The sequence below is a fragment of the Malurus melanocephalus genome, unplaced genomic scaffold (genome assembly GCF_030028575.1).
Source record: "Malurus melanocephalus ecotype Western Australia unplaced genomic scaffold, MMel_1.1 scaffold_129, whole genome shotgun sequence".
In the NCBI taxonomy this organism is placed as follows: domain Eukaryota; kingdom Metazoa; phylum Chordata; class Aves; order Passeriformes; family Maluridae; genus Malurus; species Malurus melanocephalus.
This window is the reverse complement of record NW_026623361.1, coordinates 1,683,758-1,705,878: the sequence shown is the minus strand read 5'-3', so window position 1 is coordinate 1,705,878 and position 22,121 is coordinate 1,683,758. Positions and strand designations below refer to the sequence as shown.

The following is a 22,121-nucleotide window of genomic DNA, read 5'->3' as shown; positions in this document are numbered from 1 at the left end:
GAAGAACAATCCTCCACTGACACACCTGTTCATTGCATCATTACATCACCTATTCCCTCTGTGAGTCTATGACAACCCACACATTTGTTTTGTAAGGAACTGGTTGATTTCCAGCTCTCACTGGGCTAACACAGCAGGGCTATATCCTGCTAATTCAGAAACTCCCCTATTTCACTTCACAGCTCCCACAGTGATAAGGTATCTCCCTTTCAGCTGATCGTTGAATAAGCTGGTATGTTTTGATTATGAATTTGCATCTGTTGGAAGTATTCCAAGTCTTGTAGAGGGAACATCAAAAGATCTGAATCTGAGATCTTTTCACTTYCAAATCACCAGTTTACACAACACTCAGAACAATAACTGTCAGTAGCCACAATAATTGAGAGATTACTCGGACCCTGCTAAGCTACCGATTCCACAGACATCTGACAGAAGGGTCAGTAGTGTCAGTAATGACAAATGTCAGTAAATACAAAACAAGGGACTTAAAATACCTGAAAGCGTGCAGAGGAGACAAGTGCAATTTACAGTACTGACAGGCAAAAGCATTTGGTCTGCTGTCTTTAAAATCTRAAGGACAAAGATCAGACTCAAAGCAGGTGACCCATGGGGCCAGTCTAGCAAATATTTACTTGTGGGCCATGAAACACAGGAGGGTGAGGCACTGCTGGCTTAGCTGACTGACTGGATAACCTCTTCCCAAAGTATTATTTACAACTGGAGGCAGCTTTCAGTACAGACTGAGAGCAAAGCTTCAATTTACACTTTCTGGAACCGTACTGAGATGTGATTCACTCTGCCATTTAGACAACTTCCATCTTGTGTAAGTTTATCTCACGATTCAGGAGAAAAGTCAGAGTTAGARCCTTCCTTTTCCTGTTCCATCAAAACACACCTCCCTTGTCAAACCCACCTGGTGTTTGCTCTGGTGTTCCTCCAAGTGCTGGTGCAGACTGTTCATGTCTGGTCAAGCTCACAGCTTAAAAAAAAAAACAAAAAACAAGAGCAACTCTGTTTAATAAAGCAGCATTGACATCTTACACTTAGCACATTACACTTACACCTTACACACATATTCAGTGCTAGCACATTTATGTTCATTTACTCATGCACTGTTGTCAGGCAGTGAGTGTAACTGCTTGGAACATGTCACTTGTGTGCCCTACAGATTTGGTGCACCATGTTCTGTAACTCTAATTTTCTCCATCATTAAGTTTTGCTGGTACAAGAGTCATCACACAGGCATCTCTGTGCAGAATCAGTAATTGGTCATGAAGGATTATCTAAGAATGCCAAAATATACAGGGGGGTTGTGTTGGAAAGAATACATATTGCAGTGTTGGAAAGAAAATTACCTTTTAATTTATTGGTTCACTAGCACTCAGGTTTGGAAGTTTTATCAGTTCCTATTATATGGGTAAGAGCAATGTGAGAGGTCCAATTTGAATATAAAGACTATATTTGAATATAAAGTCTCTGTTTAGAAATTCTCTAAATGAGAATGGCCAGGCTTTGTTTCTGTTTGGTAAGGTATCTGCATGGCACTGCATCCATACAATCCCACGTTTTTCCAGCACCTAGGTCCTCCTGCAGAAGCCAGCAGGAAGGAYGCGTTGCACAAACATTGTTTCCTTAACAACAGAATTCTGAATATATTCAAAAACTCATTTGAGACATTAACAGATGTTTTTAAGATGTCTAGCATATGCTGCATGCACTGATTAATAATTATCATTAATAAATAAATTTTAATRGAGGAATTTTTCTGTAAACACTGTATCTATTTAAGAAAAACACACTGTGTATTAGCTGCAAATAAAAATTAAGATCTAGAAAAGACAAACTAGTCTTGGACCATTTCATTCTGGCATTTTAAACAGACACATCTAGACATAATGTCTACGTTCTTTGTCAAACTCACTAATTTGTCATCATCTGAGCAATGCCCAAAGCAGTCAGAAACCTCAATTTGCTATGCCAATTGAATAAATATTGACAGTTCCAATCTACACCCATCAACTGGATCTGATCCTAGGGGAAAAGATACAGGTGTGCCATAAAAAAATAAAGATACTCAACGAATTTTGGTGGTTAGGGTTTCAGGGAGGGAGAGCGCTCTCTTGGACTCGGCGGGTCCCTTGACGCTGTCCCGCAGGGAGCGCACGCTCTTCTGGCGGTTCCGCGCGAAGCGAGCCCGCTTGATCTTCCACATGGCCGCGTCGCTCAGGTTGGCCACRTTGGTCCGGACAGCAGTGATCGCTTTGCAAATGCAATGGACCGAGTTAGGGTTCATTCCACAGCACAGGGAGGCCCTACTGCTGCCAAGTGCTAAATGCAACTGGGCCCYGGGTCCCACTCAAGCCCAGAGAGTTTCATTTGGGCCCAAGGGGTCCATCTGCCAGGTACTCATTTGCATACTGTCATTCTGAAGTCCGGAAAACTCCAAAAGACAGAACTGTGTTTAAAAATTATGCTGTTACTTGATCAAAAATAGATTCTTGAAACCAAAATCTGAATTTYAGGCTAAAAGAGTATGAAGTACTTCCTATTTAAAAGAGCAGAAATCTCACAAGTATGAATCACATTTAGTTCACTCATACCCAACCATGGCCTCCAGCTTCGCCTTGYTAACCTCCTGTTCTGCCTACACCTACCATCATGATTCTGAGTGATGATTATGAAAAACCTGTGAGTGATGATTATGGAGGTATAGTGGTGTTACCAGCAGTATCACTGCATATCTTAATGGGATCACCAAAACTTTTCCATACTCATCTCKATAGTGCACTGAAACCTTTTGAGGTTAATCATCTGAATGACTGAAGTCAGTGAGCCCATCCTTTGCATCACTCTTGTCTTTGAAATGGCAAAGAGAAARGTTAAAAATAAATTTGAAAATTATCTTCTGCTTATTTGAAATCGCTCCAAAACATTCCTATTTAAAGATACTGCCCTACWTTTGCAGCCAGAGGTGTTACAATCTAGAGCCAAGGTTCCCTCCTAAGGCCACAGCGGCAATTAGCAGCCTTGGGTCAAGATACTCACATATGGAGAAAAAAATACCTTGGCARTTCCACCCACCCCTCTCCCGTGCAGCAGTAGCAGCACTCAGGACTTTTTYAGGCACTGGGTTCCATGCAAAAGGAGAAGGAAGCATAAGGCTGCTGAGGCAACACACCTTGTTCAAACAGCTGTTTTCACCTTTCCCAGGAAAATCAGATGGAAATAGATCTGACTCATGGGCCAACACTTGGGTTAGGAAGTTTTCAATTATTCATCATGCTAAAAAATTATGCATTAATTAATTTTTAGTCTCTCCCTAGCGAAAGGAAGGAGATTTGTTTTCTCATCAGGAAGCCACGTATGAACAGGACAAATATTTAAAAACAGTGTTCACTGCAAGAATAGTTAACTGAGCACTGGCTCTAGGAGTCCATGTATCTCTTGTGCTGTGCCCCCATACACTGGGRCATTTTTGAGGGTCAAACAGTTTCTAGGGCTGACTCTGTACAGACCACAGGACAGGGCTGGGCATGATCTGGGACTGGGAGAACAGCAAACATGGCACAGAACACCCACAGTAGARCAAGTGGGTTAATGTGGGTTGCAGGTGATCACAGAACCAGACCACAATTCAACCGATGCTGGCAATCAAACCCTAGTAAGAGCAAAACATTGCACCCAAAGGTGCAACAGAACACAACCTAATCTGTACTCAGGAAGTAAAAAATGCTCTCTTCAGTTCATTCTCTTTTGGCCTGAAATATTAGCTAGTTTCAGAGAATTTATACATGTGAGACCTGCTACTCTCTCAGACTCTTGCAGGCAGTTAAAATTACAGAAGYTGATAAAAACTGATCAGATTTATTTGATTTCTGCTTACTTGTTGGGAAAGGGAATTCTTTGTTGCAGTCCAGATGAAGCTGTGCCTCCAAAGACAGAGTTTCAAAGCGATTCACAAAGAACTCCCAGCTCAAAGCTGGGATATCTGCTTTTAGAAAATGAAGTAGCAAAAGCTTACTAAGAATTGTGGGCCTGTCYTTGACAACTGTGTCAAACTGGAAATCAAGGCAGAGGCAGAGACCCTATAAAAGGAAACAAAAAAAACAACACTTAACTGAGATATGAAATCTTTTCAGGATTTTTTAAAGTAAAGGGAGGCMAAAGCTCACAATTTCTCCTGTCAATTAGTACAAGATCAAGGTTTAGCTCCTTTTTTCTACCAAGTCCTTTAAATCAGAACCAATGYTACTGAAATAATGGGATGATAAGGTAAGTAAAGATAAATAAGCATCAAGTTTTGAATGTATAATTTTCTAAGATTTTGAGTAATACAAAGGTACAGGCAAAGTTCTATCCTACTGCATATTTGGTACACAACATGGAAGTACTTTGCTCACGAGAAAGTTCTTCGCCTGCATGAGAAAAACCTTACATTTATGTAACTGAATCAAGCCCTTAATTACAAAAATAATTAATCACCAAGCCCAAACGGGAAGAAAAATTACATGGTGAAGTGTATTTAGAGGCATTTTGCCTCTTCTGTATGTTATTTGCACTAGAATTTTGAGGAGAAAGCCCACACATTAAATATGAAAGGGCAGTATACTGGTGTCATTGAACCCAAGTTCTCTGGAAACTATTTTGAAAAGGTACCAAATGGAATAAAACTACAAATATTACCAGGTTTTTATAGGCAGTAACCCTGAACTCTTTAAAAYACACACTTATTCTATTCTCCAGAGAATTAGAACTGAATTGTTCTATGAGGTTTACTTTTTTTAACTTGCTTATCTTGCTTTCATACCTGCTTAGATTTAATTATGTGAATCCTGATTGGCAGGCTCTCTCACTTGCTTAGTTATATGCCTAAATAAATCTTATAAAGATCAAGACCACATTTGGTTTTGCTCAAATATATTTTCTCACTGTGTGCTCAGCAGGGTGTCATAAGACTTTGAAATGCATTTTTTAATTGAAAAATATCRCATTATTTTCAAATAATAAAAAGAACATTTACAGTTTTCTACGACAACACTTCAAACACAATAGTAATCCTCTGCAGCCAACAAAGTTTTTATGGTTGGACTCAATTCCACGACTCTCTTGGTTATTTTGGATTCATATTGGTTATATATCAAGCACCAAGACCAATAATGCTTGCCTAAAGAGGTATTAGCAGTGACTGTAAGGCTGCACATCTGAACTCCAGGTGAAAAGCCAGCTTCCCATTGGAATGTATTTTTTCCCCTGTAATGCACTCACCTGTAAAGCTGGCCTCTTTATGGTGTCAAGCAACAGCCCAGCTCTTGTAGCCACAGCTGGGTTGACATCTTCCACAGCAGTCAGGAAACAGCAGAATGCATGAGCCAAAGAGTACTTCAGCAGGTGGTTTTTTGTCACAGAGTGAATATCCAAAAATCTGCACAACACAGCCACTTTCTCCACTGTAGCAGTCATACACCCAGACAAGAAAAGAAGCATATTCACTTAGGCAATGGTTTATATACTGATTAACACAGCTTTCCTAGACATATGCACAGTTGAGAAAGTAACAACAAAAAACAGCTGGAAAGAGTTGTAATTTTGATTTTTATTATCCAAAATATCTCATTTTCTCCTTTATTTTAMTGCACTGTTGTGCCATAGTTTTGCACCAAACTATCTCCACAACTCTCCAAAGCAGCAGAAAGGTCATCATCTACCAGAGGTCTCCTCAGTTACTGCAGAGAAAGCTCCACCTCTTCAGAGACACAAAGAGAAAACAGAGTACATTTCTCAGACCTACCTGCTTCAAATCTCATCTTCCAGTCTTTACTGTTGAAATTGCTGTTTATGATTGTCCAGAAAATGTCAGCTCCGTGGGGAAGCGAAAGTGCATGAAGAAGAAGTGGGACTGCCAGGGAAGAAAGCTGAGAGAACTCAGACTTTATAACTCCCCATAAGCTGGAAAGACAGAGGAGAGTAAGCCTGCTTAAAAAGACACTCCTCTGATATCCTTTCTCCTAAATGYAAAGAACTTCTCATTAAAATCTTCGTGAGCCATCCTGGGCATTTATGTGGATACTACCAAGTGGATTGTAGTAAAAACAGAGTAGAAAAGCAGAGCTACTTGAAAAATCTGCAACTACAGCATTTTTTTCTTGAAAATCCAGGTTCAAATATTCCTTACTTTGAAACACTTCAGATATTAAAAAAGTTTGCCTAATTCAAGACAAGTGCCATTGAACACATCTATGCTATGAATTAGGAGTTTCAGCAGGATCAGCTACGCCATGTGAACTATCTTGGCACCACAAATCATGTGCATCCACAAATAATAAGTTGTATGCTATGATTTGCTGGTATTTAGATTCAGGACAGATCCTCTAGTCTGCTAAAACCCTAAGTCTTGGGAGATGCTCACTGACATCAATACAGAGTAGCTGTAAGTAGATGTAAGAACAGTAGACACCATGCTGATGTTTATTCAGCTAGTTTTCTGCTAAAGTCCCTTTCTCCAAAAACAATCTTAAAATGCACAGACTTCAATCCAATTCACTCTAAGTGAAAAAACTTCCTTTCCCTCATAAAAATGAGGTGAAATAACTATTGTTCTTTCAGCTTTAATGTTAAGACCCTATAAACTGTGTGCCTGCYTCCACAATATCCTTTATTTAATTTTGCAGATTTCAGAAGATACRTCAGCCTCAAGTAATGCTATTATTGAACATGAGAGGCTCTCACTCATTGCAAAACAGGTGGTTCACGATGGAGTAACCATGATGGACAATGCAGGGACCTTGGTTTCATTTACATCTTAATTAGTCTGTAMAATAAACTCTTATACAGATATCTTAATCTTTCCACACTTCCCTACCACTTTTGCTAATTTTCTATAGTAAACTTGCAAATTCTTTGACACTAAYAACAAATGTATACCTGGAGAACCAATAAAGTATGAAGAAAAAATGTGCAATAAAARCCCACCTTGCAATCAGCATGTGATCTTGAATATAGGCAAGAAATTGTGGATGGTCTTTTCTTGCTATGTACAAGCATTCCCCGTGAAGGCACAGGATCTTCAGACAATTCAGCATGTTAAAAAGAATGTCTGGTTCTTCAAACCTTGACATTTCCTGTGTAAACAGATGTATTTCTCTGAACACGGTAACACCACCTCACCAACAATGCAAACTAAACTAACAAGTAATCAAAGTTACCTGCAATATAGTGTATATGAGCTTCAAGGTAACTGGAAGTTGCTGATAACAAAACTTCCTTTCTGTGTCATTCTTTATCGCTGTTAAAAACGTAAGTTACAGACAATATTAAAATTATTTTATCTGTGGATTGAAAATRTTAAGGTGATGAGAGAGAAATAAATTCCAGGCCCATTAACCCTGCAGCCAGGAAAGTTAGAGCAGCATGGAATTTGGCATGTAATGGTTTTGCTACTTTTTATGTTCCAACAGCCAAGGCCACTTTTAACACCYTTTTGGGAGACAGTCACACTTGTTATCAACTTATTTACAGCCAATTTAATAAATATATTGGAATAATTCAAACATGATTTAAAAAAAAGTCACTGTGCTATTGGACTTGAAAGACTGCTCCAGAAACTTGAATTGTACATAAACATTTCTTCTAAAGCCTTACTGAAATAACCTTTTCAGCCTMTACCTACCAGCATCTTCTGTGGTCTCTGTGTGATTTCCTGGGTTTTCTCCATGCTTTGGTGCTGATTTGTCTTCTTCTTCTCCTTCRGTTCCTATAATAAACTCAGGTCTAGTATACAGAAGACTATCCTCGAGGTTATCTGTGGGCTCCTTTAAGAATATAATAAGTTAAATTCATTTCTTGATGTTATCTACATTCGTAAGGCCATACCATGCTGTCTAWGTAACATCTAGTGTGAGAAACTGAGCTCAAATGAGGCAGACTTGGTTTAGTCCCATGTACATTTGTACACTCGAATCACTTGTATAACTAATACTTTGCATCAGCAAATGCATACTGACAAAACGAGTTGTTTCAGACGTGGATTTAACAGAAACTGTATATCCATTAGAGCTGGAGGTGGATTCAAGGGCCAGKACTTTGATAACAGGAGTAACAGGCAGGAGCGGGGTGTTTCCTGCACTAGAATTACAGGCTTAGGGGCAGGACCTACCTCAACAACTTCTACACTGAAAAATGCGAACTTCAAGGCTGGAGTTACTTCTGCCTGGGGCCAGGAGCTCAGGATTAAAGGTTCCCATTGTAACATTTATGTTGYAAACTGCAGGGTGAATTCTGGAAGTGCTCCAGCACCCAAAAGACTGCACTTCTTGCTAATTTTTGGTTGAGATGAGAATCTGTACTGGAAGGGCATGAGATGACTTTTCTAGCACAAGTTATTGAACACCGTGTGCAAAATACCTACTTCTAGCACACRCATCAAATGAAATTCTGAAAATTTGACACACAAAAAGGCACCACTATTCCCTGCACTGAAGATAAAAAATAAAAATCTGCTACTAATATGCCACAGCAAATGAGCATCAGAATAAACAGAATTATGCTGTCCCCTCAACTGTCAGATGGAACAGTCATGTATAATACACATACAGCTTAAAATAAATTCAGCACACCACCACCACCACAGGAAATTCTCCAAGTGTCCTGCAAAGCTACCCAGAACTTTAATGATGACTAGCGACAGGAGAGTATGTATCTGTGTCTGATAAAATTGATAAAATCTGTGTCTGTGTCTGATAAAAACATTCAGTTTTTCCACTGTGCTCAGCAAATGGTCAAGCTCCAACTAAAGCTTGCTCACTTGACAACTGGCTCACTCCAAATCTTTAATAATTTCAAAGTATCCACTCTTTGCTTTTAATAGAAGAGAAAAAGACTAAGTACTAACATTTCACATTTTATTTGAGACACAGTATCATTTCACTGAGGCACTTCCGAAGTGAAATTGCACTTCAGTGTTCATGGGGGAAGAGTTCATAGTGGATGAATATTGCCATCTTCCCTGGGCTATTCCAATCAATTCAAACTTAGGAAATTTTACAGTTCAATGGCACTTTGCTTTAACCTCCCAAATCCTTCATGCCAGGAGTCAGTGCAGCTTTGCTCCCTTGAGCACAATGGAATGAGAATAGTGAAGTTTTAACACACAAATAATGCAGACCTTTTCCTGCTCTACTTACCACAAGCCTGATTTCTTCCTTTGGAGCAAGCTGTTCCAGCAGCTCAAAACCCAGCTGGTAACACAGAATGCTGGACTGGCACAGACCACATTCAACTGCTTTTTCATCTTTCTGACATGTGTGAGAACCACCCCAGGGTGCCTGGAACACATTGTTTATGATGGATATTATATCTTTTGAGATGCTGTTCTCTAAGCCTAAAGTGACACCATCATCCTGGAGTTCCATCTGAAAGAAAGTGAAAAGAGTAAGGATTTATTATTCATTTTAAAAGCACAGCACTAACTGTCTGCCTCTTCCTACATTTCTACTAGTTTTATATTACAGTGCTGTGAAGAATTGGAGATAAACTGTAACTCAGAATTTTAAATTGCCACTCGTGTAGAGGTCCAAGTTCGAACAGCTAAATAGACAATCTCAAGCACAGAATCCATCAATTTTACCTGGAGACTGTTATCTAAAACACTTGTCCTTGGATTCAGGATGTACAAACTCAGCTATCAAAAAATTTGTATCTAACCTAAGCCTATTAACAAGTCTCTGCCTCTAGTCTGTAAAAATAAACAAACCTCCAAGGAAAAGTTTCTTTCACTGTCTGAATGTGGAGGCATTTAACTTCATTAAACATGAACCTATAATTCCCATGGAGGTAAAGACAGATGACAGCTGTACTGGGATTTAAATGYCTTAAGCTTAAAGGCTCTTAGCAGGAAGAAAATCAATACAGGATCTAAAAAAAGCAAAASTGACTACAGAATATCAGTGTCCCTTCTTTGGGGATGTTCTCCTTCTGCCAGTACCTGCTTCAGGATTAGATCAAACATCAGAATGAAGCAATTAAGATTCATYTCTTCATCTTCACACTCAAAATCAATTGCTTTTCCACTAGGGTGTCCAAAATTCTTGAAAGGGCTGTGAAAAGGACTACGTATTGGACTCCGAAAAGGGCTCTGGAAGGGGCTTGGGAAAGGGCTCAGCGTGTTGTGCTGAACTCTGCGCCCCGGGTCAGAAGCAACGCTTACCTGAAAATATAAAAAATACAGCAAGTCCAAATGACTGTTAGGCACTTAGCAATCTCATTCTGTATGAAAATGAAAATAACAGCAAGAACACTGACAGCCTTGCCACTCCCTTCTGTAGCTTTTTTACAMAATATACACACGTCCCTTAATGCCACCGAATAATAAGATACGATAGAAGTACAGGAACCATAATCTGCCCAAATGTATGCATTCCCTTAAGATGATATCCATTATGTTATTCCTACTAAGAAAAATTTCAACATCATTAACCAAACTGAAAATWAGTGCAGGCAGTAAAGCAGCCATCAGGGTACAATGATGTCCATAATCCATGGATTCTAACTTTAATAGCAGGAGGCCAATAAAGGAGCCCATCTCAAGAGAACGGCCTTAACTGAGGTGGTACCAGGGATACAGGTAGCTGAAAATGAAACAGACACTGTGGCAATAAGCTGTGTGTGTCTGCACTGAATTATGCCCACACCACAGCAGGCCATCTAAAACCTCTAGGCATTGCAGGSAGACACACACGTAGATGACACACAAGGGCTATTTTCAAGCCAGTTATGGTCTGAATGACCACACAGTGAGTTTGTCCATTTTTTCTGCTTAGTTTAGAAGTGATCATGGGCTAGGTGTGGGAATGTTATCTGCAGAGCTACATCAGAAGAGAGGCAGACCCCATGAAAGACCCCTTTTCCATGAAAAAGGAATCTTCACCTTCCTAGATGCTGTAGTTCCTTAAATGYTAATAATCTGGTCTTTCAAGCAACCTTGCTCCTGGAGTCCCTGAAGCACTTTGTCCAAACTACCAGGAAGTTAAGTCACACCAGACCAAGTACGTACATGCCCACAGATTTGCATGTTTWCTTCCAAACCATAAGCCTTTGACAACTTTTGCAGGTCAAATTCTGTATCTCAAATGTGGGACAAAAAATGCAGGGAACCAGAAATAAATTCTGCTCTYTTACCCTTTCAAAACATACCCAGGCCCACCAAATTCATTCCAGAATACAAAAGGTTATTTTGGGTTACCAGTTGTCTACAACAACTTGCTGTTGAMAGTTCTTAATAGAAGGTGCAAAGAACAAAAAAGATTGTAAAAGATACCGAGTTCCTGTCTTTACACTTTTATGTGATAGAGTGATATTAATTGAAGTCATGCCAATTTTTTCATTTTCAAAATTTGCAGTGTTTCCAACCAAATATTGAAAAATTACTTTTAGTTCTCCACATGCATTTTATTAGGAAGACTGTTACATGCAAAGAAAATAAGCAGGATAAACAACAGTTACCCTCCGAGCTGCAAGATTTCCYGCCAATTCACTGACTCTTGATTTTCTTTGATTTGCTAATTCTTTTACAGAATTAACTCCATCAGAAAACATGCTGATTAGTAACTGAAGAGGAACAACAATGTCTAGTTCAGACAATACCTGAGGAAATAAATAAGAAGGCATGAGTTTCAAGTCTGATCACAAACATCAGCTACTTTATACACATTTTTATAACAAGATCCTCAGTTCAGAAAGTTCTGTGGATTTAATTTTGGGATTCAAGGAAGTGAGATGCAAGCTTAGATTTCTGTTAGAATCAGAGCAAAATAAAACAGGTATTTTCAAAATATTTATTGGCATCCACTTGGTGCACCTTGTGAGATGCATATTTTGCACAAAGTAAAGCAGAAGTATTACTAATGSTTGAATGAATAACTATTTATTTATTATTACTTAAAACTGAACTCCATTTTTTATTCTAAGAATCTGGTCAGAATGGTAGCCTACAGGGGCCAATATAGTGGCAGGACGGTTAACTGCACATCACTGAAAAAATATTCACTATCTATTATGTCACCAACACTTAGATAAATATAAGCCCATTTGTACTTCTCATTAAGTGTTATCAATTCAAGAAGAATCTAAAAAAAAATCATGCCTCAGTTGAAAACTCCATATACCTGAAAACTGAAATTACAGTCAGGTAAATYGGTCTTTGCAGAGGTTTAATTAAAATAACCCTCAGCAGAAAAGAAGCACTAATGAAAAGTACAGGTACTATTCTGAGGCACTGTGGAAAATTTTACACCCTTTTTGAATTCATTGGCCTCAGCTGACATGATTATCCCTGTAGCTTTTGATATTAACATTGGGTGAATGCCAGTTTTGTGGGCAAATATAGCACAAAAGGGCCAGAGCAGCAGAAAGCTTGGTGGGTACAGAGCCAGTCAATCTAGCTCTTCACGTACAGGAACAACTACAGCTGTTTCTGGAGTCTGGAATTAATTTTGGAATCTACAGACCAATTTCTGTGGAGACTAAAAAGTAATGTGTAAGACAGGCAGCCAACTGAGTGACCCTAAAGATACAACTGACAAAGGTAAAAGAAATTCCCAGGTTTCCATTTTATTAAAGAATCACAAAGGTTGGAAGAATCATTTAGGTTGGAAAAGAATCCCAAGATTATTGAATGCAACCTTTGACTGACCCCGACCTTGTCAATCAGGTCACTGCTCATGATGGGTCAGTAACACCCAGGGTCTGCCCACCAACCACCCTTACACTGGAGCTAAGCAACGGGCACAAGGGGTGCATCAACTTTGGACAAGCAGATTCTTTTTCAAAATTATCAGCTGTTTCAGCACGACTTGTCAGGTGAGAGTAAGACTTACATGCAGCCAGAGCAATGCCTGCTCTTGCACAGAAGAYGGATACCCTGTGAATCGACAGCTAATAAAGCCAAACATCTCCTCCAAGGAGAAAGGGAGAGGACAAAGCTCAGTGTCAAACATTTTGCTAAAATATAAAACAAAAATGTAGCATCAGTGAGTTAGCATGGCATACATTGTGTGAGACAGAACAGAAAACTGGTAGAAAGCTAATCTTTCTTGCAGCCTCACCCYCCATGGGAACAATATCTAAAAAAACTTACAGTCAGTTTCAGAGCCCTGTCATCAGTTAGAAGGCAATGTGAAGTTTTACTGACAAAAAGTCATACACCAGATATAAAATTATGATTCCACCACCATTCTTACTCCAGTATTTCCTTTGCTCAGTAGGGGAAGATATTAATTAAATAATTATGTCAATACCAGCTCTACTAATTCCCACCATTTCTCCTCAACTGGACAGGAGGAGAAAGATGGTCCTTCCACCATACTGCAGGAAGCCACTAAAAATGTGCCTTGCTCACACCAAAGAAGCATCTATGCAGATGGCTCTTGATACAGATTCAAGATATCAGGAGCAATAAAAGAAAACTTTCTCCAAGCTTAAATCCTTTAAATATAAGTTATAAAAACAAATCTGAATCATTCACTCACTGCTGTCTATTGCATTTACAGGCATTTTTATTTGTTGTCACCACCATGCCATGCTAAAACCCTCAACAAGCACATGCAAAAGCAGAATGACTCCAACACAAGCCTACATACCTCAGCACTTCCCGGAACTCTTTCAGCTGATTATCAGGCACTTCTGTCCTTATAGCTTCCAGCCATTCTGGCATGATACACTCCCACACCGACTGGTTTATCACATTGTACGGAATCAAGCAAAGGATTCGATTCAGCCCTTCTTTTAACTGGGTTACTGCACTACACGATTTGTCCCAGTATCCACCAACCTGTGGGTGTTTCCAAGAATTACATTGATGAACGACATTTCTAGTCCCTGTAACTTGCCCAGTATCATAAATTTGCTCAGTGTGTGGCAGTCAGGAAATTTTAGGGGGTAATTATTAATAACTCCAAGGCAGAATYCAGAAATCAGCCATAGAGCTGCATTGTTTTTTCCTCTTTCATTTGACTCACAGAACATAAAAACAACTTAGATGAACTTTGCACACTTCCAGGCCATGATTCAGTGTATTATTATTTACARTTCTCAAAAAGGCACAGATTTACCTGGTCAAACATGTACTGTCAATTATTTCCTCTGGGCAACCTGTTACAGTGCTGAGTCTTTATTTTGAAAAACTTGTTCTGTACCATGTGTTCTTTCATGGGTATTTGTTTAGGGTTTTTTTGAAGAAAGGTTCTAAGTGATGGAAGCTTCTAAGTACAGAAGTAATTGGCATATAGAGATTAATTATTCTAACTGACCTCAGCTCACATCTGCTGTTCCTGACTAATGGCTCCAGAGAAGCCTGCTGTTTTGGCAGCAATTACTGGTAATCTCGGCCAACAAACTATTTTTCCTTCATTCATCACAGCTAATTTCATGGCTATTTGTCTTCATGTTCTAGTGAAGCCTTGCAAATCTGGCAAGTTGTTAGTCTAGTCCTAAGTATTGCAGTAGGGGGTAACAAAACTCAAAAGAGGGGTTGGATCCAAGAAAAAAAATCCTTCAGAGATTACAGCATGAGGTTCATTCCTTCCTTTTCCCCATAACCTCAAAGCCGTGGTCTCYTTTGTTCTGTTTCTAACATCTGAAGCATCCACCTTGGAAATGGCCTAAGCTCCCCTCCAATCCTTCAACAGCCAGGTGTATCTTCATAGCAATGGTTCAGAGWAAAAAACACATATCTGGGCTGCACATATACAGCAAATCCCATACATTAGGTCATTAAAAATCCATGGATGCACAGTTCATGCCTCATGATGCAATACATCACATCAAGTCTTTATGGCCCTTCCAAGACTAGACASTTAATTTTAGGCAACAAGCCAAACATGTCCTCTGAACATTTTACAAAAAAGGGCCACAAAAATAATGTCTTACAAAAGCATGGGTAAGTGGTGAACTCTGCATCATAACTACTGGACAGAAAGAATAATTCTTTCCAGAAGARGTTCCACCAATGGTTGCACTTAGGCACCCTGGACAATCTTCCAGGTAAGCCTTTTTCTCTCCATCAGCAACAAGAAAAACCATGCAAGACTGGTCTCTTAACTAAGTCACTCAAACTAGGTCTCTGAAGTTACAGAGCATCAGTATCCCCAGAGTTCCTTTCATTTACAGCTGTGTGATTTCATAAACCTTAATTCACAGCTGCAGAGATGAAGTATGCAAAGAACAAAGAAACATTACAGAAGGACAGGCTTGTATCTGGGAGTAGGCATATTATACCTTTTAGCAAAGACAACTTTGGCTACTTCAGCACTTAATAATATAATGAAATATATATATATAATGAAAATAATAACATAATAAAAATGTTCAGTTATCAAAAATGTACAGTATTTTTCAATACAATATTCTTCCAACCTGCCTTCACAAYAGTGTAAATAATGCCTACTTTCAACACAGTAAAAATGGCATGAAGAGGAAAAATTTCTGAATTCCACTGCTCCCTCTACCACTGACAAATCTTGTCAGAGCTGGGAAACAAAAGCTGTTTTTACTTGACTGTAATCTCTGTGGCAAATAAAAGAGCCCTCAGATAAATCATTCTTACCCTGGCAAACTCCATTGGCTTAGGAAGGAGGCACATAACCATGACATCAAACCGGACATCACAAACAGTCTTCAGCCACTTGGTAACAAACTGGGGCTTGAGCTTTTCAACCAGGCTACCAACTTCATCATCCATCATGTAAGCTGTCGAGTGAAACCACTGGAACACCATGCTAACCAGCCTTGCTAAACTCTCTGTGGGTGTATTCTCACTGGGAGTGCAAAGGCTCACCTGCAAGAGAGAAACACAAATTCAATTTCTTGAATTGCRTTTCTTTCATTTCTAGAATTAAAGGTGGTAAATTTTTTCTCTGCTATATTGTGCATATTCTCAGAGTTCTGAGGAGAACCTCAGATTACCTAGGAGACAAAGATGATCTGTTTCAAAAAAACGTTGGTACGGGATGATGGACAAAACATTTCATAACCAGAAAATAACAATAAAAGGGAAAAAAAACAGGCACTGAACTTTTTTGTTTACTTTCAACATGAAAAAAATCAGTTTAGAGTGCTTTGACAAACTTTTTGGTTTGAACTTAAAARTAACTTTTCATTTCAGAAGGTAATGTAATACCTAGTAAAATATATGATATACATACACACATATATTTAAAACATACAGGATAAAAAGACAAGTCAAATCAAGAACTTCAAAAATTCTGAAAGAAGATGCCTACCTAATGTAATAAGTGATCTTTACTTTGCAGAAAGATTCCAGTCTTGAATTTTTGTCYTCATTTGGGGCATGAACATGAGTTTTAAGTCCCCTGAAACTCCCACATAATAATTATCATTCTTTCCCCCTTCTCCAAACTCTTTCTAAAATAATATTTGGGCTATAAAAGCTGTCACAAATCTGAGACCAAGTTTCTATCCCAGTTCACAAGGCAGCACACTGCTAAGCCCTTAATTACCTGCTATTTGAGCTCTTGGTATACTCTGGGGACAGGAGACAAAGTTTCAAGTCAGGCTGCTGCACTGAATGCAAAGAATGGAAAATAACAGATGACAGGAGAATTTAGAAGCTCCTTTAACCACCTATCAGCTATTCATTGTCATTTCCTGGMAAAAGCTGTACTCTCAGCACTTGGCAACCTCAAACTGGTGACCACTGCCTTGCAGCAAGCGAACAAAGGAGAAATGTTCATGTCATAGCTGCAGAAAGAAATCACAGCACTCCTTCCCAGAGGAAACCAGAATCCATCTTTCAAATGTTCTTCCTCCCTGATTTTTCTTGAGATGAGGTAGCTATCAACCCTCCTTCCAATTAAAAGTACAGTCTTCTACTTCACGCAGGTTGAAGTTAAGGTGTTTGCTTCCTTGTGCTTGTCTCAGCTGAGCATTAACTCAAAGGCCGTATCAGCTGGCAGCCTTTTCAATAGAACTCTTGACCCCTATCCAGTTTCTGCATGAAACACAGTCACAGACAGTCATTTTATGAAAGAAAACGGCAACCCAAGACTTCGCACAACCTGTGTGGTCATCTCTGCCAATATCCACTACAGAGAGATCAAGAGATTTTACAAGAATAGAATGGAGACAATGAGCTCTTCCTCCCTACCATAGACTCTGAATGTGAGTGATGAGGCATGTACAGTGAAACTAAAACTGTTCTGCTCTCACTTCAATTCTACCTCTCGAAACGTAGACCTTCAGTCCTTATAAAATATAATTTGAAACAGAATAGATGCATATGGCAAATAAAAACAAATAAAATAATAGATGGCTYTAATTCCAAAACTACATTAAACAACAAAACCCACAAGATGTCAGCAGAATATAAAGTTTATTCATGTAGTCACTTGAAACTGCAGAGCAGCTTTGTTGGTGCTATGGAATTCCACATCTACCACCCTGCCACCCAGAGATCCTGTCTCTGTTTAGATAATGRATGAGGGGTCCTGCTATTTGCCCACCTGTCACTGAGTGACTGAGGAGAGAGCCTGAGAGCTCAAGGTGAATTGGAAAGAGCCTGAGAAGGAGAATTCCTTAAGGAGAATTGCAGAATGCAGTTTCTGAGGATCTATCAGGCTGCAGCGTGACCAACTCATGAACGAGCCAGCAGCAGTCCTGTGTTTTGGAATAATCTCTGGTAGCTACTGTGMGGGGTAGAACTGGCAGGGCTTCATTCTGTCAACCCACACCAGATGAATGGAATACACTGATACAGTCTAACCAAGCTGCCGACCGCAGGAATCAACAGAAGCCCACTAACAATCCTCCAGCCTATTCAGAAGTAAGAGAGAAAGCTCTGCTTCCAGAAAGTGATGTTGAAAGCTGACAGCTGAAAAATAGATTTTTAGGGGATTGCCTTTATAGTTAAAATAACAGCACTCAGCAAGGAGCACTTGTGAACAGAAACTGATGGCAAACAGTCAAATAAAAAACTGAGAGTGGATAATTCTGTTATCCACTTTATAGAGGACTCAGGGGCAGACAGCAGCTCCACCCAATCTAGTTATGAAATCTCCATGTCTGACAGCTTCACAGGACAAGTTTTTGCTTACAAATCAGAATGAGTCTCCAACTAAAGCTAAGAAGTGAGAAAAAAAAATAAAAAGCAGTAAAACTGAGACTTTAGAAAGTAAAGGAGAGGGAATCAAGAAGAGTGAGAGAAGAAAGCAAGAATTCCTTACCAAGAACCATATTCCAAACTGGCTCAGGAGGCGTTGGTCATGCTTGTCATCATCTTTGTTATCAAAGTCTGTGTTGTCCAGGGAGTGATGGGAAGAGGAGAGGCCCATCTGTCTCCTGCGGTTGAGTTCATGCTCCCTCTGCTCAGCATGAAACTCTGCTTCTTTCAGCAAGCTATAAAACAAGACTGTGGTCAGTGAATGCAGCTTTCCTGCAGTGGATACAGGTATCAACCAAAGAGTAACTAGACGTTATGCCATTTGATATCATCGCCTTCCTGAAACAAACAACATCAAATTCTAGGATTCCAGGCTGACTTCCTCATCAGGACAACACTCCCAGCCGATCCATTCTCTGCTAAAGCAGCAGAAGTTGAGCGTCTTTGCTCTCAAATCACCCCAGAGAAACCAAAATCCACCCGCACAAGATGCGCAGGCAGTATTTACAGCAAAGGCTGATGCCAGGCTCCCAAGCTGCCCTGTTACCTGATGACAGCCTCCACCGTGCACACGAGCTCCTCTGCCCCGCACTCGCGGGTGTTGATGGGCGGCGGTGAGGTCTGGTACAGGTGCGTCTCGGCGGCCGCCCCCACCTCGCTGCTGTGGTGGTTGGAGTGGCATCTCTTGCAGTAGCGCACGGGTCGGTTGCCGTGCCGGCCRCAGCAGCCCGCCGAGAAGCACGTGACAACAGCTCTTCTGACGTGGGAGCTGCAGTTCTGCAAAATGAAAATGAGCTCATCAGCCTGCAAGTATCAGGAAATGGAGCTGAAGGCGGGGATGAGAGACAGCGCTGGGGAGCTGGCTCAAGCGTTGACAATTTCCAAAATCGTTGTGTATAAAAGAGCACAACTGTGTGCAAACTCCTGATGACAAGTGTCACTGAGCTCAGGACTAAATGCTGAGCTTAGATCTAAATGCCACAGTTGCTCTTCTTTTGAAAAACACCAAATTGACATTTAAATCATCAAGTCAACCTCCTGGCTTGAAGCAATCTCTAAATTTTACAGTAGTTCTCTTAACACCTGCTTACGCTTCGGAAGGTCTTTTTAAGCTACAGGTAGCAGCAGGTAAACCCTTAGGAGTGCAAAAATAYGGTGCCACCATGCCACAGTTTATGCTGTGTAAGGATCTGCCTTATCATAGRAAACTATGCAAGCCTCTGAAATATGCACCTGAAATTTCTGCCACCTGGTAATCACGCCCAAGGAAAAGCTTTCGTTACCACATGAGAACTAGAAYATGTTATACACTGTATTCCTTGCAATTAAAGTGTTATTGAAACATATTAGCTGGTATGCACCGCAAGCAGATTCTTTTTGTCAGCAATCTTTTTAGAGCCAAGCACTGAAGATTTTCAGTCCATGTATTTTTTAAAATACTTATTTTACAGTATGATTTTTGTTCAATTTAGGATTAATGCAAGATTTCAATCAGATGAGAAGATACATAAACACTTAGATCTGAAATTCATCTCTAGTTCTATCCTCTTCATAAGCAGAGTTATAGAATACAAACAGAGCTCAACTGCATAATTGAATTGCTTTACTAATTGCCACATAAACTAAAACCTACAACTCAAATCAACCTCGGCAGTTTTAACAAAAAGAAACCTGCTGCTGCTGAACCATTTCCATCCACCAATAAATGCATTCATGGATAAAGTGTGAAATTTTGGAATGGTACAAAGAAGAACGCACTACACAGTAATGGAATGACATTACACACAACATCAAATCATGCCCCATCACACAAATGGCTGAATCTTACCTTCTTCTGACATATAGCAGAAATTTCAGCTGTAAGGGGAAGGCATACAAAACATGAACACATAATGACGACCTTTCAGCATTACTAYGGCAGCCATGGGAAAATGGACACCCTGCAAGGAAGTCTCTGAGCCTAAACTTGTATTTCCAGACACTATGGAAACCCCTAAGCCTGCATAAGGTAGGACACTTACTCCTATGGCTAGCTCCACTTTAAAATGCAGTAACAGCCTGGGTGCATTTCGTGTGGTGTGCTCTGCAACCCATCCACCTTCTGCTGATYCTTCTGCCTCACACAGACTTGTAAAAGCACACCTTGTAGGCACACCACTGTGCCATGCTGTAGGACACATGCTCAGGTGGGCCTACACTGCTGTGAAAGCTCTCAGCATACATGAACAATGTAGAAACAGCCACTATTATGTCTGTGGCCCATAATTTCATAGTGAAATGTTTGCAGATTCAACCTGTAAGCAGTAGCTATTTGATCTGTTGCCCTGGCAACACATGATTCAGTAAGTCTAGGTGGCTGATTAAAAAGAAGTACTTCCCTTAAGTAAATAAAACATTCTTAATCTGGATAATATTTCAACTAAAAGCAGACAGCAAAAAACCCTCAATTGCTCAAGAATTTTTAGTTTGCAAAGCAAAGAGAAAGGCAGTGTCTTCATTCTATCCCTGGAAGGGTAATTTTAGATTATGTGCTGTTTAGTCTGTCAACATGCTTTGTCTGCATTCTCGTAGATTCTAAAATATCAGGTTTTCCCACTGACCAAAGGGCAATGATTGGATCAAKGACTGGATCATCTAAAAATATTTTATGTCCTTTTCTGATATCCTTTGCAGTCTTGTATTATAGATTTTCAGAAGCTTTAARAGCTTTCAAATCAGACCTGGGTTACTGGAAGAACTAGCCCCATTTTTTGGACACTACTGTGGGACACAAATACTTTTAAAAAACTTGGCTCCAATTGTGAATGCTTCAAGATCTGAAAATCTGTTCAACTGTCTCTGTTTACGCACACATAAAAAGTTGCAYAGAATTTCAAATAGAGGATTAGTCAAGTCTTCACAGTACTTTGAGGACATTAAGCAGCATTAAGTACAAAATTACTTAAAAATTAAAAAAAAGCCCAATCCTTTTGAGCAGAATGCAGCAGTTCAAGTAATACAGTATGGAGAAAAACCAGAAGCATAGCTTTTTACAATTATAACTAGTTTGTACCTACCCTTAAAATACCTCTTACCTTGTGGCAGAAGAACATCAATCAACCATTCACTGTGATCCCTGTAAAAATTGTATATATAATTAGCTTTATATATATATATATATATATATATGGATCTATTTTTGCACAGAGGAAATTTAGACAAATGAATGTGGTAGGAGTGACATTGTTCTGAACCTGCTTTTTCAAATGCAGTTTTAGAAATTGAGGACTGGTTTACATCACACCTCTTTGTTGTGCTGTCTACTGTAAATTACCACTTTGCTGATGTTGGTCACCATGTTCAAGGCTTTCAAAAATTACTTTTAAGACCTAAATTTATCAAATTAAAGGAGAGAGTGCTTTGAAAATCTGACAGATAAGAAATAATAGTGAAGGGTAACAGATTAATGTAGAAAAAAAAACAAAGTACCAGTACTGTTTTCTCTAAGTGTCCTTAGAACCTACACTTCTACCAAATTCAATTACTTTTCCCWGCAGCTTTAAATCAATGATGACTTAAAAACCTAAGGTGAGATGTAATTGCTTTTCACACAGCTGGTATGAYTTAATGTTGTCTTAAAATAAGAAAAAAAGCACTTCTTTAGGGTCTGAACTACCTGTAACCTTGTCCATTTGAAGTAACAATTGGTACTGACCATAAGTATTAGCAGACTTTGTATACTAATGCAAACCAAAATAGCAATTTAAAGGTTAAAAAGGCAACCAAAAATGAAAACAAAGTAGATCATTTAATCTCAGAGTGATATTTCCTTCCAAGTACTGGCCAACCATGGATCAATTTCTTTGATCTCTGCTGCTTCACCATGAATCTTAGAGATTAATCTGAAATACAAAGAAGCAGGGAAAGCTCTGTGACAGAGCTTTCACTGTAATGTTCTGCTTTTAATGACAACTAA

At 39.4% G+C, this 22,121-nt stretch overlaps 1 protein-coding gene across 1 annotated transcript in view; it reads right to left on the bottom strand.

Annotated features, from left to right (window-relative positions):
* The window catches only part of UNC79 (unc-79 homolog, NALCN channel complex subunit), a 90,892-nt gene that overhangs the window by 59,791 nt on the left and 8,980 nt on the right, over nt 1–22,121 (bottom strand). The window contains exons 7-24 of the mRNA XM_057370639.1: nt 21,241–21,281; nt 19,995–20,023; nt 18,714–18,943; nt 18,231–18,402; nt 15,596–15,826; nt 13,632–13,822; nt 12,870–12,993; nt 11,497–11,637; nt 9,980–10,201; nt 9,180–9,407; nt 7,667–7,808; nt 7,203–7,282; nt 6,970–7,118; nt 5,789–5,946; nt 5,266–5,447; nt 3,884–4,085; nt 2,080–2,259; nt 914–979 (exon numbers count right to left, since the gene is read on the bottom strand). Of these exons, the coding sequence (XP_057226622.1) occupies nt 914–979; nt 2,080–2,259; nt 3,884–4,085; nt 5,266–5,447; nt 5,789–5,946; nt 6,970–7,118; nt 7,203–7,282; nt 7,667–7,808; nt 9,180–9,407; nt 9,980–10,201; nt 11,497–11,637; nt 12,870–12,993; nt 13,632–13,822; nt 15,596–15,826; nt 18,231–18,402; nt 18,714–18,943; nt 19,995–20,023; nt 21,241–21,281 (2,768 nt within the window). The remainder of the gene's footprint in view (nt 1–913; nt 980–2,079; nt 2,260–3,883; nt 4,086–5,265; nt 5,448–5,788; nt 5,947–6,969; nt 7,119–7,202; nt 7,283–7,666; nt 7,809–9,179; nt 9,408–9,979; nt 10,202–11,496; nt 11,638–12,869; nt 12,994–13,631; nt 13,823–15,595; nt 15,827–18,230; nt 18,403–18,713; nt 18,944–19,994; nt 20,024–21,240; nt 21,282–22,121) is intronic.